This window comes from Camelus ferus, chromosome 15, assembly GCF_009834535.1.
Source record: "Camelus ferus isolate YT-003-E chromosome 15, BCGSAC_Cfer_1.0, whole genome shotgun sequence".
Taxonomy (NCBI): Eukaryota; Metazoa; Chordata; class Mammalia; order Artiodactyla; family Camelidae; genus Camelus; species Camelus ferus.
In genome coordinates, this window is record NC_045710.1 from 31,078,531 (window position 1) to 31,098,047 (window position 19,517).

The window sequence follows — 19,517 nt, forward strand, 5'->3', positions numbered from 1 at the left end:
CCCCCATATTTTCACCCTTAAAGTCTTAGAAGAGAAAAACTCCTGAGTGACTGTTTCAAGCTCACATGCCGGTTAGAATCCGAGATACTGCAGATACTGAAATACTTTGGAGGGAAGGAGCCTTTTTAAAGCTGTCACACTGTTATTATTAAGTACAGAAATATGTAGGTAGATATTAAGAACTTCACTAATTTGATTCTGGCTAGTCACTCTTGCAACTTTTATTTTAATGCTTAGGCAGAATATTTTCTATATAAAAGTTCACTTATTTAAAAAAAAATCTATTGAGCAGGCATGGTGGGAAGGTACAGTGCAGGGGCTAGACTTGCAGAAAGGTGAGGAAGGATGGTATTTAAGTTTGTGGGGCAATGAGTAAGAGCATTCAGATGTCCCCAGTTTTCTTGATGAAGATGGCTCTATTCCACAATTTTATGAGAGCAAAGATAAGGACTGAGAATAATAACTGAAGTAGAATATACCCAAGGACAGACAGAATGATCGAGCATTGTTATTGAGGACCCACTTGTCTTCAGTGATCTGAGTTCATCTTGATTCTTTTTCTCTAAGATGCCCAGAAATAAGAGCAGAGAATTTACATTGTAGGGATGTGAGGATCATCATTTTTTTCTAACATCTTATTATGTAAATTCTCAAATATGCAGAGAAGTCAGAAGAATATTTTGCAGTGAACACCCATATTCCCACCACCTAAATTCCACAATAACATTTTACTTGCTTTATACATATCAAGATGATGATTTAATTTTAAGATGTATTTACTTTATTTTTATTTTATTTATTTTTTGAAGGGGGAAGGTAATTAGGTTTATTGATTTACTTATTTTTTAAATGGAGGTACTGGAGATTGAACCCAGGACCCCGTGCATGCTGACCAGGCACTCTACCACTGAGCTATACCCTCCCCCCAAGTTGATGATTTTAAATCAGTTGTGTTTTATTATGGGCATTTTCAAACATCTGTGAAAGTGGAAGGAATAATAGAATCTTCATATATTCATTACCCAGTTTCAGCAATTATTAACTATGGCTGATGTTATTTCTTAAAACCTCCCATTACCTTCTCTTTCTTCCTACACTCTCCGCTGGATTACTTAAAAGCAAATGGAGGTGAAGTTTTGTTGAGTGGATTTGTTAAAAGCATAGGAATGCAACATAATCACAGGCCACAAGAGTTGTTTTGTGATCAAACATTGGATCCAAGATTGATGGAGAAGGAAGAGAGGCCAGGAGGGAAATGATAAACTGGAATAAAACAGAAGGATCGAGGACTTAAAAGTTTTGAATGAGGTAGGAGAATAGGAGAGCAGGCAAGGAGAAAGGGAGCTGCGGGGAAGGTTGAGCTCAGAAAGTAGAATGTAAATTTTAGAAGTGAAGCAGTTCCCAATGAAGGAAAAAGGGCCAGGGTGTAGCCAAGGGGATGGATGGCAAAAACGGAGGGATAGTTAGCAAAGGTTTTTGAAAATGAAGAGAGTGAGGAACTAACTGTGAGTTAAGATTGGAGAGAGGTGGTGTAGCAAGGAGGTGAGGGCAAGAATTTAGGAGCCAGACTGCATGGGCTCACATCCTGGCTCTGACACTTGTGTGACCTTGGATAGTTTACTTAAAGGCTCTGTGCGTTAGTGTCCTTATCTGTAAAGTGAGAATAATAATAGTGCCAACCTCACAGGATGTTGGGAAGATTAAATGGAATTATTTAAGCATGTAAAGTGCTTTAGAACAGTGCCCCATCATCATAAACACTCCAGACATACTCGCTATTATTATCATGAGAGTTTCACCTAGATGCTGAAATCAACGAGGCAGGTGGCAGGGTTTGTGGTGGAGAAGGTTACAGGCATGAAAATATAGGAGAGGAGAGAAGACCATGGGAACTTATGTTTTGTGCAGTGACAACGACTAATCAGGGTATGATATATGGTTTGTCATCAAAGTTTCAGACCTTTTTTCTTAATTCTTATTTTTTTATTGAAGTGTAGTCAATTTACAGTGTTACTTTCATGTGTATAGCAAAGCAATTCAGCTATACATACACATTTTTTTCAGATTCTTTTCCATTACAGCTTATTACAAGAAATTGAACATAGTTTCCTGTGCTATACAGTAGGTCCTTGTTGTTTATCTATTTTATATATAATAATGTATAGTTATTAATCCCAAACTCCTAACCTATCCCTCCCTACCTTTCCCTGCTGGTAACCACAGTTTGTTTTCTATCAGAAATTACCTTTGTTATAGATGCAAGGTAAAAAAATTATTCTTTCAATTACTTAGTTCACCAAAGCCTTGAGGTCTGAGACTGTCTTTAAATCTTCCCAAGGATTCTTCTAGTGTAATTTGCTTTACTATGATTTTTTCAGAATAAGTCAGAGTTGGAAGAAATCTTAATCCAATTAGATTTACATAAAATGATAGACTGTGTTTTTAAAACACAGCTTTTACAGTGAGTTGGCAAAGGTCTTCGTCAATTTGTAGTTCCTCAAAGGCACACATTGTTCTATTTAAAGATAAGTCATTTCAGAAGTATATTCTATATAGCCAGATGCTTTATGCTCCAGTTTTGGTGAGACTCCTTTCTGGAGTTTGTTTAAAACAGCAACAAAAAAAGCCTGCATAATACAAACTATTTAAAACTTCCAGGCTATTTGTCTGTAAATATATGTTTCTAAATTTAATTAAACTGAAACATATCTTGCCAAATGAAACATTTTTTTCTTTTTCCTCAAGCGACATTCTAAATCCGTCAAACTGTTAGATGGCAGAGTTATTTGTTTGTTTAAACCATAGCTTTGAAAGCCCAAAGGCTGGCTGCCTTTGTGGGTTTAAATGAAACATGTGTTTCACTTCTCCCTGTGCATAGTGAGGAAGAAGCTGTCGTTGAGTAACAGCTGTTATCCTTTATTTACATTTTCTCCTTTGGTCATGGCGACAGCCCCAGTGAGGTGTTCAATAGTCCCATGGTAACAGCAGAAATTGGGAGGTTAAGTCAGTTGCCTGAGAACATCCATACAGTACGTGATAGAACTGCAATTTAAGCCTTGATCCTTTTGACCTCAGAATCCAAGCCTTCTCTACTATCGTGACTTACCAACTGTAAAATCTACAGTGGCAATAGTTGATACTCTTCTCAATATGGTACTGTCAGAACAGTCCACATAAGTGATGTCATTACAAGGGCCCTGCAGATATGTGTGCTTCCCACCACACACGCTGCCCCTCCCCAGTGACGTCTCCCATTGCTCACTCAGTCTCAGACACAGGGGCCCACACCATCTCAGGGCCAGCGCTGGCTGCTTCTCTTGTCTGGAGTGGTTTTCTCTTCTTAGGTGATTGCATAGCTCATCTACCTCCTCCAGGGCCTGACTCAGTGTCAGTGGCCTTCCTGACCACCTTTTTATTTTATTTTATTTTATTTTAATTTATTTTATTTTATTTTAATTTATTATTTTTATTGAAGTGTAGTTGATTTACAATGTTGTGTTAGTTTCTGATGTACAACATAGTGATTCAGTTATACATATGTGTGTTCTTTTTCATATTCTTTTCCATTATAGGTTATTACAACCTATTGACTATAGTTCCCTGTACTATAACAGTAGGACCTTGTTATTTATCTATGCTTTATATAGTAGTTTGTATCTGCTAATCCCAAGCTCCTTATTTATCTCTACCTCCCCCCTTCCCTTTGGTAATCATAAGTTTGTTTTCTATGTCTGTGAGTCTGTTTCTGTTTTGTAAATAAATCCATCTGTGTTGTTTTTTAAGATTCCACACATAAGTGATGTCATATGGTATTTGTCTTTCTCTGTCTGACTTACTTCACTTAGTATGATCATCTCTAGGTCCACCCATGTTGCTGCAAATGGCCCTTATTTTAAATTGTAAAACATGTCACCCCGTCTCCAAGTGCTTCCTTCTCCTTTCCTGCTTTATTTTTCCCTTTCGTATTTATCACCATGGGCAAGCAGGACAGCAGAATGTTGCACTTTATTTGTACTGGCCAGTGTCTTGGTTTCCAAGTGGCAGTGCTACCCAGACTGAAGCCCACTCTGACTACTGCAGGAGAGGGTCAAGCCTCAAGGTGGACATTGGCATGCTGCCGGGGTAGTAGGCTAATAGGGCAAGCTCAACCAGGCACACCACATTCTGGGTCTGGGGCACCAGAGCCTGTTATAAATCTTACCCACTGGTGGGAATCAGGTTTTGGGGGTTTTTCTAGGCTTGGGCGTGAAGCTGGGACTGTCTGGCAAAGATCTGCAGTGCCTGTACCTGGGCAGGACTGGGATAGGGAGGAACTCACAGTGAAGGTCTTCATAAAGCCACCAAATGATGCAAAACCTTCAGTATTCAATACAAATTTTGGTAAAATGTTTTTACACACACAGACACAAAATACATGTACATGTGTTAAACTCTGTGTTCTTGATGAAGATACATAGCACACTGCTGTGTTACTTATCTGTCTTCCTCACAAGGCAATGAGCTCCTTGAGGAAGGAGACTGTGTCTCATTCATATCCATATCGCCAGTACCTAGACCAGTCTCTGACTATTCAGAGTCAAGAGCTAGATTCAAATTCCATCCCAGTCATTTAACATAGTTCCTGACCTATAGGAAGTACTCAATATATAATAATAGCTTTTAAAATGATTTTATTATTTTGTGTGAATCCTTCTGGAGAAGGCATAAAATGTGTATGTTCAGTGTATGGTTACTTCTGGAGAAGGCATCAAATATTTTGAACAAGTGAACCTTTTACATTTTGGAAATCACTGAAATTCTCAGGTTTCATTCTTTTGTTTCTAACATTTGGATGTTAACCTAGAGAGCCATAGGGTTATTGGAAATCTATGGAATGGATATGGAATATTATTGGATTATTAGTAATATGGAAACTATGAAATATACGTACTTGTGAAAATGGCATCTCTGAATCCTCAGTCCTAGGCATAGTACTTGACATATAGTAAACTTCTGTTAGATGTTGAATGGTGAGCACCAAAGCAACACACAAACATGCTACTACTATAACAGGTAAATTTTAAACAGCATTTGGGCAATCTAGTTGGAATATCACTTATACCTTGAGCAAACTGGATAGCTGAACAGCTTCGAACTGAGTGTATAAACCATACTTCAAGGTGTCAGAGTTCTGAGCTACGTTTGTAATTCTTTGAAATATGATTTCAGGTGAAACATGGCTATTCCAAGAGAGTCTGGTGTACACTTATAGGAAAAACATTATATTATTTTCGTAGTCAAGAAGATAAGGTATGTATGTATTTTTAATATGTAAATTAGAGGACTTTTGTTTGTTTGTTTGTTACGGCTTCAAGTTTTCCTGTTCATTGTTCTGTTGCTAGATCAAACTTTAGAATTTTTGGTAAGCTTGAAATTTTGCATACAATGTACTACTAAGGTAATCATAGACCTGTTAAGTGTCTTAATTCTTAATAAGCCTTAGCAACTCTTAATGAGTGCTTCTGAGACCTAGAGGAGAATTCTTCCTCTACCCCTCTGTCAACCATCAATTTATCCTATTTCTAACAGACTAGATCAGGTTGAATGAAAGGGAACAGCAGGCTAGGAAAGAACTAGGGAGGGAAAAGGATCCAGTCCTGTCCCAGGCCCTTGAATCCCTAGACACCACTTATCTATGCATCCATCTACCTATTTATATCCCATTTGTTCATTTTAACTAGTCTCTTCCCCCAAAGAACTTGAGTTATCTCACTTTTCAAAGCAAAAAGATGGATATCTTCCAAAGGTGCAGTGTATGCCTGACTATCAATATGAACACTCCATGTCATTTTTGGATTACTGAAGCGATAAGAATTGAACCAACGTGGGTCAAGAGTACTTGCATAAAGTAAAATGCCACCTCCACAGAATAGCAGCCTATGACTGATGACTGTGTTAATGAGACTAAACTTCTTGGTCCCGCGACCGTGTGGGTCAGTTAGTATTTCCGTGTTCTATTTTCACAGCCTGAGCTCTCAGTTCTGACTAGCTGTATTTAAAATGCATGCCGTTATTCTCAGTATTGCTCATGGAATGAGACTTAGCACAGCACAGCCATTAAGAATGGTATCTCTGAAGTAATGTGGGAATATGCTCATAAAATGATACAAGAAAATAAGTGCAACATAAAATTGTATGTTTAGTATAACCCTAACTCAGTTATCAGTCGGGGAAACAGAAGCCACTCCGTTTATTCCGGGTATAACTGTTTTAATGTAGAATTAAGAACATACATAACTTTTAGAAAAGTTGAGGGAACAGAGGTCAGAGAAGAAGCCGCCACTGAAGATTCGAGAATTCAGCACTGACAGTCTGAGCGCAAAGCGCAGAGGCAGCTGGTCCTCGGCAGTTTACTGGGATGCCTCTGTGATGCTCACATCAGCCCAGGCACCTGACTGCAAGTGTCTTGGGAGAATAGTGACTCTTCATTCACCCTTACCTTCCATGTTACATGCAAATTCTCTCACAGGTGAGCTTTATCTTGGGACCATATAGGGAAGGGGATTCTGACAAATATAGTTCCCAACTTCATTTCTGCAATTACGGGTAGACTTTAGAAGAGGGAGGTTGAGATGCTGAGTTTATAATTCTCAGTCCAGTGCAGCTATGTAACAATACACCAGCAGAAAGATCAGAAAGAATTGTACCAAAATTATCTGCGGTGGGAGAATTGTGGATGATTTTTTTTTCCTCCCTTTTTTTTATACCTTTCTGTATTTATCAAGTTTCTATAATAAACATATATTTTATAAATAGAAAAATAATTTAAAATTTGCTAAGAGAATAGAATTTTAATCTCACCAATAATAATAATAATAATAATAATTTTTATTATTTAATGAAGATGCATAGCATTGGTCACAGAAGGAACTAGTTATAAGAATGTAGATAGATGAGCAGAAATTGACTATAATTACTGGAAAACTATTGAGAATGCATGGAAGGGGTGTAAGCCTACTTCATTTTGTGCAATAGATGTTTCAGAAACCATTTGTCTTTAAAAAGACAAAGTGTCTTTTTAAAAATTCAGTGAAAATATTTAAAGGCACCACATCTATTCACTGTTTATGGAGCCATGGTGAGTCCTTTGGTGAAAGGAATAATCATCTTTAATTATTGGAGCAGATGGAACCTTGATTTTCATATGATTGGACATGCCTGAAGCACACAATTGGGATGGTATTGTCATATATTATAGTGGAATTAATTTTCTTTATCCCATTTTTAAAGCTTGCTTTTTATTTATTACTGTGACTTTTCTGCCTTGTTATTTAGCTTTTGTTTTACTACTTGTCTTTTTCTGAACGTGTGGTTAAGTTAATTTCTCATTTTTCCTTCAGAACTAAACATTCTTCATTCAGTACCCAGAATAGTGCTTTGCACATAGTAACTACTCAGAAAATAATTGTTATTAATTTGATGGGGAAAAGCAATGTTTCTTATAAAAGACAACACATTTAATTAAGTGAATTAATTTTTTACTGTTGATCAGCTATTAGGTAGATATTATTGCATTTTAGATAAGATACCTAGGTAAGACGTCACTTAGAAACTGACATTTAATTGGGTTCTGAAGGAAGTAAAAGAGGCAAGAACATTCCAGGCCAAGGGGACAGCAGGTGCAAAGGCCCCGGCAGGAGCAAATCTGGTGTGTTTAAGGAAAAATGAGAAGGTAAGTGTGACTGGACTGAAGTCCGTTAGGGACAGAGTAACAGGATGTGAGATCAGAGAAGTAACGGGGACCAAATCGCATGGGGTCTTATCAAAGGAAGGACTTTGGCTTTTACTCCAAATAAGATGAGAAGCCATGGGAGGTTTTCAAGCAGAACAGTGACATGATCTAACCTTGTCTAACGGGAACACGCTAGCTACCGTCTGAGAGAATTAGGAGGAGACTGGTTAGGAGGCTGTTAATAGTAATCCAGGTAAAAGATGATTGTCGTTTTGTGGTAGCAGTGGAGGTGTGAGAGGAGACCAGATTCTGGATACATTTTGAATGTTTTGGTGACAGGACTTGTTGACTGAAAGGGTATGGAAGGTATGGGATATGAAAGAAAGAAAAGGGTGAAGGTTTGACGATGCCAAGATTTTTGGCCTGAACAGCTGGAAAGATACAGTTGGCAACAACTGAGATGGGGAAGACTGGAGAGCAGGCGGGGAGGACTTAGCAAGTGATGTTTGAGACACTGTTAGACATCTAAGTAGAGGTAGTGTGAGTCGTTAGTTATCCATCTGGGAGAGGCTAATACATCCTGGTACTAAAGTCATGAGCTTGGATGAGATCACCCAGGGGAGTGAGTGTAGATGGGAAAAAAGTCCAAGCACTGAACCCTGGGCCTGAGCATGAAAATGTAAGATGGTAAATGTCTTTGGAGTTAGAATGAACTTTTTTAGACTGCAATTGCAACCCTGACCAAATATTTTAGAAGCTGTAAATCTAAAGCAGACTATATACGTTCCTTGAATAAACGTACTTAATTAAAGCAAAAGTTTTAAAACAAGCTAAATATTGAACACAGCAAATGATTGTTTTTGTCAGTAAAAGAGTAGGTAAAATTTAATGTAAGTCATTTTAGGATGTTTTTCTTATCCTTAAATTAAGATAGAAGAAATCATGGCATTTTTTTTGTGATATATTATGTATGTATAAGTAGCCTCAAAACCTCATTTTTTGAGGTTCAGAGTGATAGTTAATCAAACTTCTTCACATCAGCTGTTAACCTTGTTACTTTTTCTATGAATAGTATTGAGACTATATCTACAATTGCCCTTTTGATCCAATAGCTTAATCAGATCAATTCTATGGGGAAAAAAAGCCAAGTGACTATTGTGACTGAATAACCTACTTGTTTGACTAGGTAATGGGTCACTTTAGTCCAAGTGAATAATTCAAGCCGTTATAGAGAAGTAGCTTCTTGCTTTTTCCACAAAAGTTAAATGCCTGGTATTCAAATTGTTCTTTATATTACTATTGGCATGTTGGTTTTGGCCACTACTTTTGTAACAATATGGATAATCCAGTTACCTCTAGGCATTCATTTTGAAAAGAATGCTTTATAAAGGTAGGAATGAAAAGGATGATGAAAAATTTTAGTAGGAAGAGATTTAGAAAGTGCCTTCCTTACAATTACCAATATTTACTTTAGTTTCCTTTAGGTCAGATCAAACTCTGGGAGGCTAAAGTTGAAGAGGTTGACAGATCCTGTGATTCAGATGAAGATTATGAAGCCAGTGGGCGAAGTCTGTTATCCACACATTACACTATTGTGATCCACCCCAAAGACCAAGGGCCAACATATCTCCTAATCGGATCCAAGCATGAAAAGGTCTGTGAGGACTAGTTGCTTGACTTGGAATGATTTAGACTATTATTAAAGTATTGGAAATAATTTTCAAATGATCGTAAGTACAATCAAAGATGTACATATAAATTTGTTGGACATAGTATTCTTTTAGAAATAATTTTATTTCTGATATATTTCAAACACAAAATATAACAGACACCCTTTTTTACTTAACAGATGCTGGATTTCATAGTATTTTTTATCAGTGTGAAATTAGTAACCAGCTAACTGTTCATTGGTATGAAATTGATTAAATAAATATATGTCCATATAATAAAATACCCTGCAGCCTTGTATCTCTTTTTTATAAAGAATTTCTAGCAATAAGGAAGTGTTTATACAATGTTGGTAAAATTCAGAAATTATAATTTATCTTTTATAACCTAATCTCAATTTTCACTATGTGAAAATATAATGTACATACATATTTTAATAGAAAAAAATGCCAGTATATTTTATATTTGGGGAGAAGAAAAATAGGTTCTTTTCTTTCTTTATTTGTTACATACAAAAGCTATAAATAATGTATAGAATTTAATGTTTTAAAAAGAATTATGCACTCATGAAACTGTCACCACCATCTATGCCATAAACCTATCCATCAGAAAAGTTTCCTCTCAAACTCTTATTCATCTTGTTTAACCAAAACCATGTACTCTTTGATTAATACCTCCTGTTTCTGCCTCCCTCCAGCCCCTGGCAACCACCATTTCAGTCTCTGCTTCTATGAGTTTGACTTTTTTAGGTCTATCATATAAGTGGTATTATGTGGTATTTGTCTCTCTGTGTCTGGCTTATTTTACTTAGCAGAATATTCGTCTTCCTGATTCATCCATGTTGTTGCAAATGGCAGGATTTCCTCCTTAAAGGCTGAATAATATTCCATTGTGTGTATACACCACATTTTCTGTATCCATTCATCCATCGATGGACACTAGGTTGTTTCCATGTCTTGGCTATTGTAAATAATGCTGTGATGAGCATGGGGGTACATATTACCTTTTTGAGTTAATGTTTTATATAAATTTATATTACAAAGCTTCCTGAAGATAAACACCCAGAAGTGGAAATGCTGGATCATATAGTAGTTCTATTTTTAATTTTTTGAAGAACCTCCATACTGTTCTCCCCAGTGGCTGCACCAGTTTACATTCTCGTCATCAGTGTGCAAGTTTTCCCTTTTCTCCACATTCTCACCAACATTTGTTATTTCTTGGTTTTTTTGTTTTGTTTTGTTTTTGAGAATAGCCATTCTAATGGGTGTGAAGTAACTCTTTATGGTTTTGAGTTGTATTTCCCTGATGATTAGTGATGTTGAGCTCCCCTTCATGTACTTGGCCATTTGTATGTCTTCTTTGAGAAAATGTCTATTCAGATCCTCTGCCCATATTTTAATTGGATTGTTCATCTTTTTTGCTGTTGAGTTGTATGAGTTCTTTATATGTTTTGGATATTAACCTCTTATCAGAAATATGATTTCTTGTGGGAGGTGGGTATAGCTCAGTGGTAGAGTGCTTATTTAGAAATATGATTTGCAAATATTTTTTCCCACTCAGCCGTTTGCCTTTTCATTTTGTTGATGGGGTTTTTTGCTGTGCAGAAGCTTTTTAGTTTGATGTAATTTCACTTGTCTATTTTTGCTTTTGTCACCTTGTTATTAGTGTCATATCTAAGAAATCATTGCCAAGACCAATGTCCAGAAGCTTTTTCTCAATGTTTTCTTCTAAGAGTTTTATAGTTTCAGGTCTGATGTTTAAATCTGTATTCTATTTTGAGTTGATTTTTGTATATGGAGTGAGATCAGGGTCCAGTTTCATTCTTTTGCGTGTAGATATCCAATTTTCCCAACACCATTAATTGAAGAGACTTTCCTTTACCTGTTGTGTATTCTGGGCACCCTTGTCAAAGACTCAGTTGACCATATATGTATGGGTTTATTTCTGGGCTCTCTATTCTGTTCCATTGGCCTAATGGGACATTCATTAGGCCCATTGATGGGCCTAATGTCTATTTTTATGCTGGTACCATACTATTTTGATTACTGTAGCTTTGTGATATATTTTGAGTCAAGGAAGTATGATCCCTCCAGCTTTGTTCTTCTTGCTCAAAATTGCTTTGGTTATTTGGGGGCTTTTATTGTTCCTCATGAATTTTAGGATTTTTTTTTCTATTTATGTTTTTTAAAAAATTGGGGTTTTGGTAGGGATTGCATTGAAACCCTGTGAGTTGCTTTGAGTAGTATGGACATTTTAACAATATTCATTCTTGCAATCCATGAATGCTGGATGTCTTTCTATTTATTTGTGTCTGCTTTAATTTCTTTCATCAGTGTTTTGTTGTTTTTGGTGTACAGGTCTTTGCTTGGTTAAGCTGTTCCTAAGAATTTTAATTTTTTTTTTCTGGCTATTGTTTTGGGATTATTTTCTTAATTTCCTTTTCAGATAATTTCTTGTTAGTGTATTGATTTTGCATCCTGCCGCTTTGCTGAATTTATTAGTTCTAACTGTGTTTTTATGGAATCTTCATGGTTTTCTACAAATACGATTGTGTTACCGGCAAACAGAAATGATTTCACTTCTTCCTTTACAGTTTGGTTGCCTTTTTTTCTTTCTCTTGCTCTATTGCTCTGGCTAGGACTTCCGGTGGTGTGGTGAATAGAAGTGGCAAGAGTGAGTGAGCATCCTTGCCTTGTTCCAGATCTTAGAGGTGTGGGCTTTTCTAATATGGCCTTTCTTGTGTTGAGGTATGTTGCTATGGGATATTACTTTCTTCTTTATTTTTTCTAGATTTCCTGAGTACTTTATATGTGTCATTTGTATGTACTGGGAGTCGGATTTTAAATTTAATAGAATTTATTATATTTCTTAAAAGAATATTAACAGGTTGTATTTACTCTAGTCTCTTACTATCATAATACTTTCCTTAATTGTCTTTTCTTATGCTTTTCTAAGAAACAATTACAGAAAATAATATAAATGTGAACAATGGGAAAATATACTATGAGTACACTTCAAGTGAGCCTGCCTCAGAACTCTTTTTTCTAAATGGCTTTTAATTATTATTTAAAAATCAAGAGTTTTTTTTCAGTGTCAAAGTTTTCTACTGTTTATACAAGTTATGTTTTTCCTTAAGTCATCAAAAACTATATCTTGGTTAACACCTCTATTAATATGTTCTGATTTTGAAGGACACTTGGCTTTATCACCTGACTGTTGCGGCTGGAAGTAACAATGTAAATGTTGGATCTGAATTTGAACAACTTGTTTGCAAATTGCTAAATATAGAAGGAGAGCCTTGTAAGTTTATAATATATAAGGCTTTATGGTTTATGAAATGAGCCCCAATTCCTTTAGCCTAATAGAGTTTTCACTTTGTGAGTTCCTGGTTCCCTGCATTGTACCCATCTTTTCATTGGCTTTGCTTGTCATGGACCAGGATTCTCACTGCAGTTCTTCAACCCTGGGAACACCATTCCTCCATTAAACCACATCTTGTCACACTTCTCTGCCTTTGCTCACACTACTCTCTCTGCCTAGAACACCCCTCTTCCTTCACATTCCTCACCAACCTGATAAAATCCTACCTACCTTAGGAGCTCCCCAAGCCAGCCCATCCTAGCTCAGCATCTGGCTCATAAAAGGTGCTTAAATAAATCCTAAAATAATATCCCAATGCACTTTACCATTTAACCCTTTTGTAGCATTTGTTGCTTTGCATTGAATATTTTTTTTTGGCTGTTTCCCTAAAGTGAGTCTGGATTCTGATCTCTGCTTTACTTAATAATACAGGTCACATTTTATTTGCATATCCAGCATAAGAATTTAATAAATGTTAATTTGGGGAGTGACTTCAAGTTCCACTTTATATTTCTGCCTCCTCCTCCTCCTCTGGCTTCTCCTCTCTGTATCTTCCCCTGGTTCCCCCCTTATGTATAGTCATCTCTCTACCTAGGTCACCAATCTTTAGCACATTTAAGCAATATGATAGTGTTCTGGTAGACTTGTTTCAGCCTGGAATATTAGTACCAAACTCTCTAGATTTAATGTATCCAAAATAGAAACATGAGAATCCCAATGGCCTGAGAACTGAAAGAAAATAGTGTTGCCAAAGGTTTTTCATGACCTTTATGACTTACAGTTGTGAGCCAGGTCTGAATGAGCTAATTTCTAAAGGGCTAATTTAATGGGAGGCCAAAGTAAGTGATTCTTTCTGTTTCCTGCTCATATTTTATTCTATGTTTAGCCTCTCAGATATGGAGACACCCTACTTTGTGTCACAGCAAAGAAGGAATCATTTCCCCTTTGACAACACTACCTTCAGAAGCTCTACAGACAGAAGCTATTAAATTATTTAAGGTAAAATTTTATATGGAGTTATATGCTGTTAAACATTTTAATTGGAAAAAATTTGGGTTATAAGGTTTCATTCTTTCCAAGAAAATTCAAAATATGATGATGATGATGATGAAGAAAATCTACTGAAATAAAATTAGGTGAATTTAATATACTTTCTGAATGAGGATTTGAGATATACTGAAATAAACTATATGGTTTGGATCATGTGAAACACTTTATGTCAGAAGAATCATTTCCTCTTCAACCTCTCAAATGGAGAGACTTCTGACATCACATGTACCTCAGTGTTGGGAGAGGGGTCAACACTCTTCTTCTTCAGTGCTACTCTCAAATTCTTATTACTCAACCTCTATTAGAAATCCCTGATCACTTGAAACTGGCCATTCAACTATGTCACTGTTTATCCCCTGCCCCCAGCATCTCTGTCATCAGTCACCTTCTGATAACTTCTCAAATTTCATTAAGGATTTTGGCTACCAACCCACATTGTTTCTCTCTACCTCAAATCTTGCCATTATCCTAAACGATTTTATTATCACTTCACTCACCAATGCCATGGCCTTAAGATTCCTGACCTTCTCAGTGTCGGTAAGCTTTGCCTCTTTACTCTGCTTCACCTTCCCATTCTCCGTGTCCACACCCTGACCTCAACATTCCTCCTAAGTACACCACTTCTAAAACCTTAAATTCTAATGTATCTTTCTTTAAACATAATGTCTTAGCCCACGAGCTCTCTTATTTTCTTACTCTTCTATTACTCATTCTCACTAAGACTTTTCTTTTGAGCCATTTATTTTCTTTGAGATCAAGAGAGACCATGATAACTGCCTCTTGGCTTTTCTTCCTTCTTTACACAGTCTGGATTACTTTCATTAATACTCATATTTCCTTGGGACACAGAATTCCATGAATTCTTCTGCCAATCCCCAACCGAGATGCTGCTGTCTTGTCTGCTTCCATATTAATCACATGCATACTGCTAGAGAGTATCAAATAGCCATATGGACTGCAGCCAGTATAAATCTGTGGTCTTCATTCCTCAGGGCCAACTGTCTCTCTTTTTGCTTGTCTTTGGTCACATTGCCCTCTAACTCCCTACTCAATAATGCTTCTCACAACAAACTTACCTCTAGTTGGCCATGATGAAGCAACAGGAACTAGATTTACCCTAACAATGGTTCTCAGACATTGAACAATGGGCAGTGCAGGACAGTGATCCTCAGAAAAACAAATGAAGTAAGCCTTATGATTGCTGCAGCTTAATGTCTTAGAGAGAGTTTCAAGATTACCGTGCAGGGAGGGACACCCAAATAGTGCCTGGCAGTCTTCCTGAGTTGCCAAAACAGAGTTCAGAATTTGAGGTGGTCAAGATGGTTAGAATTCACAAGATTGAGAGGAGAAAGCTGAAGAGAAAGGGAAAGTATTCCACAGATCTGTAGAGGATTCCTTTTGACTTTTCAGCTGAGAACTGATAAGCATATGTGTACAAGGAAATTACTGGAGGCTAAGGAAAGAACTACCAGAAAAGAAGGGGAAAAAATTCCTGGAGGTTACGCAGAGCTGAAAATAGCTTGTGTTCATCCAGAATGAAAGGACCTCCTAGTGCACTGGGCATCAAGTAGAGTACCCAAGATGGAAACCACTTTGATTTTTAATAACATAACCTCAGAAATGGCATGTCATCATTTCTGCCATAGTCTACGGGTCACACAGACTAACTCCAGTACAATATGGAAGGAAATTACCTCAGGGTCTGAGGTATCAAGAGGTGGAGATCATTGGGGGCCATCTTGGAGATTAGCTACCACACTTCATATGTTCAAGAAGGTAAAGGAAATCATAAGCATTTTAAGAAGAGTAATGGAAGATATTTAAAAGATCCAGATTGAACTTTTAGAGATGAAATAATGTAGTGGCTAAATTGAAAAATACTATTGATGAGATTAACAACCAATAAGATGATGCAATAGGAAAGACTAGTGAACTTAAAGACATGGCAAGAAAATTATCCAAAATGAAACAGAGTTTTTTTTAAAACTGAAAAAAATTGAATAAAGTACAGTGAGCTGTGGGACATTTTCAAGCCGCCTAATATATGTGGAATTGGAGTTCCACAAAAGGGGGTAGAGCAACAGAAACATGTTTAAGGAAGTAATGGCTTAAATTTTTCCAGATTTAATGTAAACCCTAAATTCTCAAATCTAAGAAACTCAAGCTCAAAAAGAAGAAATATAAAGAAAACTACTCTAAGGCACATCATAATCAATTGCTTTAGACGAATTATAAAGAGAAAATCTTAAAAGCAGCCTGGGTGTGTACAGTGGGGAGAGTTTGAGGGGAATAACATAACACAGAGAATATAGATAAGAATAACACCCGACTTCTCATTGAAAAGTATGTAAGTCATAAGATAGTGGAGTAACATCTTTGGTGGGGGGAGGTAATTAGGTTTATTTAGTATTTATTTATTCCTGGAGGAAGTAGTGGGGATTGAACCCAGGACCTCAAGTATGCTAAGCATTTGCACTACCAGTTGAGCTGTACCCTCCCCCCCACCACATCTTTGAAGAACTGCAAGGAAAAATAGGTGGGCAAAGAGGTCATTAATGTTCCATATGGCCTTAACACTAATGCATATTTTGCTCCATGGCGGAGTACTCTACAAATGTCAATTAGGGCATGTTGGTTGATAGTGTTATCTGGGTTTTCTAAATCCATACAGATTTTGTCTACTTACTCTCTCAAATATTAATGGGGGTATTGAGATCATTGACTATAATTGTGAATTTTGTCCATTTATCCTGGCAGTTCTATCAGTTTTTTTCACCATATATTTTGTAGCTGTGTTATTAAAACATTTAGGATTGTTCTGTCCTCTACAGAAACTGACCCCTTTATCATTATAAAATGACCCTGTTTTCCTCTGGCAGAATTTCTTGCTCTGAAATCTACTTTGGCTGGTATTAATGTAGCCACTCCATATTTCTTTTGATTAGTGTTATCAAAATATGTATCTTTCCATCCTTTCAAACAAAAAACTATTGCTAAGAATTAATATAACTCATGCAGAATAAATCTAACCTTTTCTCACCTAGAGTATATCAATTTTTTTCATTTAATTCAGACCTGCCAGCTTTTTATAAATGCAGCAGTTGACTCTCCTGCAATTGATTACCACATATCTCTAGCCCAGAGTGCTTTGCAGATCTGTCTGACACATCCTGAGCTACAGAATGAAATTTGCTGTCAGCTCATTAAACAGACAAGACGGAGACAGCCGCAGAATCAACCAGGGCCACTGCAGGTATGTGTTGACACTCATACATGCAATTTTAAATGATGTTGTTTTCCTGATTGTAAGAATAATACATATTCAATATAGACATTTGGTAAATACAAAAAGTACGAAAAGGGAAAATAGCTATCAATATTTTGATGTAAGTCCTTTCACTTTATATATTCATATATAAATGTATATGTGTATATTTATGCACACTCAGTTTTTTTTTAGTTTCTTTTCTTTTTTTTATGGGGGAGCAATTCGGTTTATTTATTTATTTTTATATGTTATTACTATTTGTTCAATGAAGGTGCTGGGAATTGAACCCAGGACCTTGTGCATGCTAAGCATACACTCTACCACTGAGCTACACCCTCCCCCCTCACATTCCTAGAGTTACAGTGGGCATACTACTTTTTTAAAATGATAAAACATAATCATTTCCCCTATATCCTTCAACAGTTTTCAAAACATTAATACTAGTTGTATTAATATCAATTACTATAATTTATTTTTTTCCAACTATTTTTTCATATAGTAAATACCACTACAATAGACATATTTGAACCTAAATTTTGTGTGCAAGTACAGTGAATTTCATTAAATTCACTTCTAGAATTTTCCTATATCTTTAACAATATTCAGTGTAATTCTTCTTTTAAATTCTTTCCAGGTAAAAAATAGTATTCCACTATTGATTTTGGATGCACTTATTTAATTATTAGCACAGTTGAATTTATTTTCAAGTGGTTTTTAGTTGCTTGTGTTTACTCTTCAGTGAGTGCCTGTTTTAATCTTTGCTTATTTACTTCCTGTCAACCGCAGGATAATACAGAAATTTCTTACCGTAGCTTATAAGATTCTCAGGGGTGGATCCAGGTTTTGTGGGACTTGAAGCTTATACAGTGAATATTTTTGTACTCTCCAAGAGAAAGAGTACAAAATATCTTTCTTTCTTATTTTAAAAGAAAATATGACCATGTAAATACTGCCGATAGGGCCTGTCCCAGGGACCTGGAGGGGACCTGTGCAAGAGAGTAAATACATAAATGAACAAAAAGGAACAATTTCCCTAATCTTTGAGTGTGATATCAAAAAGGACTACTATATCATGTCCTTTGCACCTCAGTTGTAGACGACAGTATACCCAGCTAGATGGATCATGGATCTGACCCAACGTGGAGCTTTTATGTTTTTATGTATTATAAATGCTCTAAGCAGATAATGCATATGTGGAAGAAGCAAGAACATTTTGGGTCAAGAAAGATTATCATCATCCCTTTGCTCTCACAGCCTCTGCTAGTGGTGTAGATCTAACCTGTGATGCTTCTCTTCGCCCAGGGCTGGCAGCTCTTGGCGCTGTGTGTTGGGCTCTTCCTTCCCCATCATCCTTTCTTGTGGCTCCTCAGGCTCCACCTGAAAAGGAACGCTGATTCCAGGTATGCAGAATACTAGCCAGCTGAACCATTTATGTGGCCTCTGAAAGTCTACAATGAATCGTAAATGTGCTTGCCAGGTGCATTTGTGGAAGAATGTGTGAAACAAATGTTGGTACAGGAATCTTTTGTTAGCCCTTACACAGAGCTGGGAAAATATTTCCTTTGTTATGTTAAATCTCTTATGGAAGATTGCAGTAAAAGCTCGAAAAGCTGACAAAGAGCATTTTAAGTGAGAAGTCTATGCACATTTCAAGAATGAATGTTTTATCATTAGTGGATGTTCATTCAATCAAAGCAACTATTTTGTTTCCTTATTTTCCCTATTACTATTTTCCCCACACTGAATTCTTTTATGTAAACGACTTCTCTAATGGTCGTCCTGCCTTTTATAATTGCGTCTATTTGAATAACTTCAGAATTTTTACTCCTTTAAATAAGACATTCAAAATTCAGCTTCCAGAATGGTTTTCCTGCAGTGGGACCTGGGCACCCAGCCAGGGGTTATCAGGATCATTTAATCCAAGAGGTTCATGTTAGGTTGTTTAGACTCTGGGACTCAAACAAGTCAACCAACACAATGAAATGAAAAACTACTTGTAAACAGTATGAAAATACCCTCCAGTTCATAATATATTTTGGAGACTCTGTCATCAAGGTCATATGATTTCAGTTGCAGTCACTGAGGATTCTCCGGGCAAACGTAACATTTTAAAGTCTACCTAGAAGGCACTTGAATACAAATATATTTAAGAGATTTTATCAGTCTTCTTTTATAAACAGAATACAAATTATACATAACAAATGAGGGAGGGCAAATAAGATTATCCAGCTTTTACTGACTTTATTTACTCCAGCGGTTTTGTTTATTTACTGCTTAATATTTTTTTAAGAAGTGCATATTTTATGAAGAAAGGAAATACATTTTTATTTTTGAAGGTATTTTCCTACCTTGCTTAGCAGTCAGGCAGTAACCTCCATGTTCTTCAAAAGAGAACTCTGCTACGTCATGCACTTCTTAAGTTTTCCTGTACTAGTCTTTATACAATTATTTTCTTTATAT

General features: G+C 36.5%; 1 protein-coding gene across 6 annotated transcripts in view; it reads left to right on the plus strand.

Annotated features, from left to right (window-relative positions):
* Positions 1-19,517, plus strand: part of PLEKHH2 (pleckstrin homology, MyTH4 and FERM domain containing H2) — an 87,387-nt gene that overhangs the window by 41,163 nt on the left and 26,707 nt on the right. For all 6 annotated transcript variants that reach the window (XR_004326290.1, XR_004326291.1, XR_004326293.1 and 3 more), the window contains 6 exons: positions 5,209-5,289; positions 9,186-9,365; positions 12,571-12,679; positions 13,626-13,738; positions 16,863-17,042; positions 18,360-18,457. Coding sequence is in view for 2 of the 6 variants with exons in the window: in XM_032497419.1 (XP_032353310.1) it covers positions 5,209-5,289; positions 9,186-9,365; positions 12,571-12,679; positions 13,626-13,738; positions 16,863-17,042; positions 18,360-18,457 (761 nt within the window). In the remaining 4 variants the exon portion in view is untranslated. The remainder of the gene's footprint in view (positions 1-5,208; positions 5,290-9,185; positions 9,366-12,570; positions 12,680-13,625; positions 13,739-16,862; positions 17,043-18,359; positions 18,458-19,517) is intronic.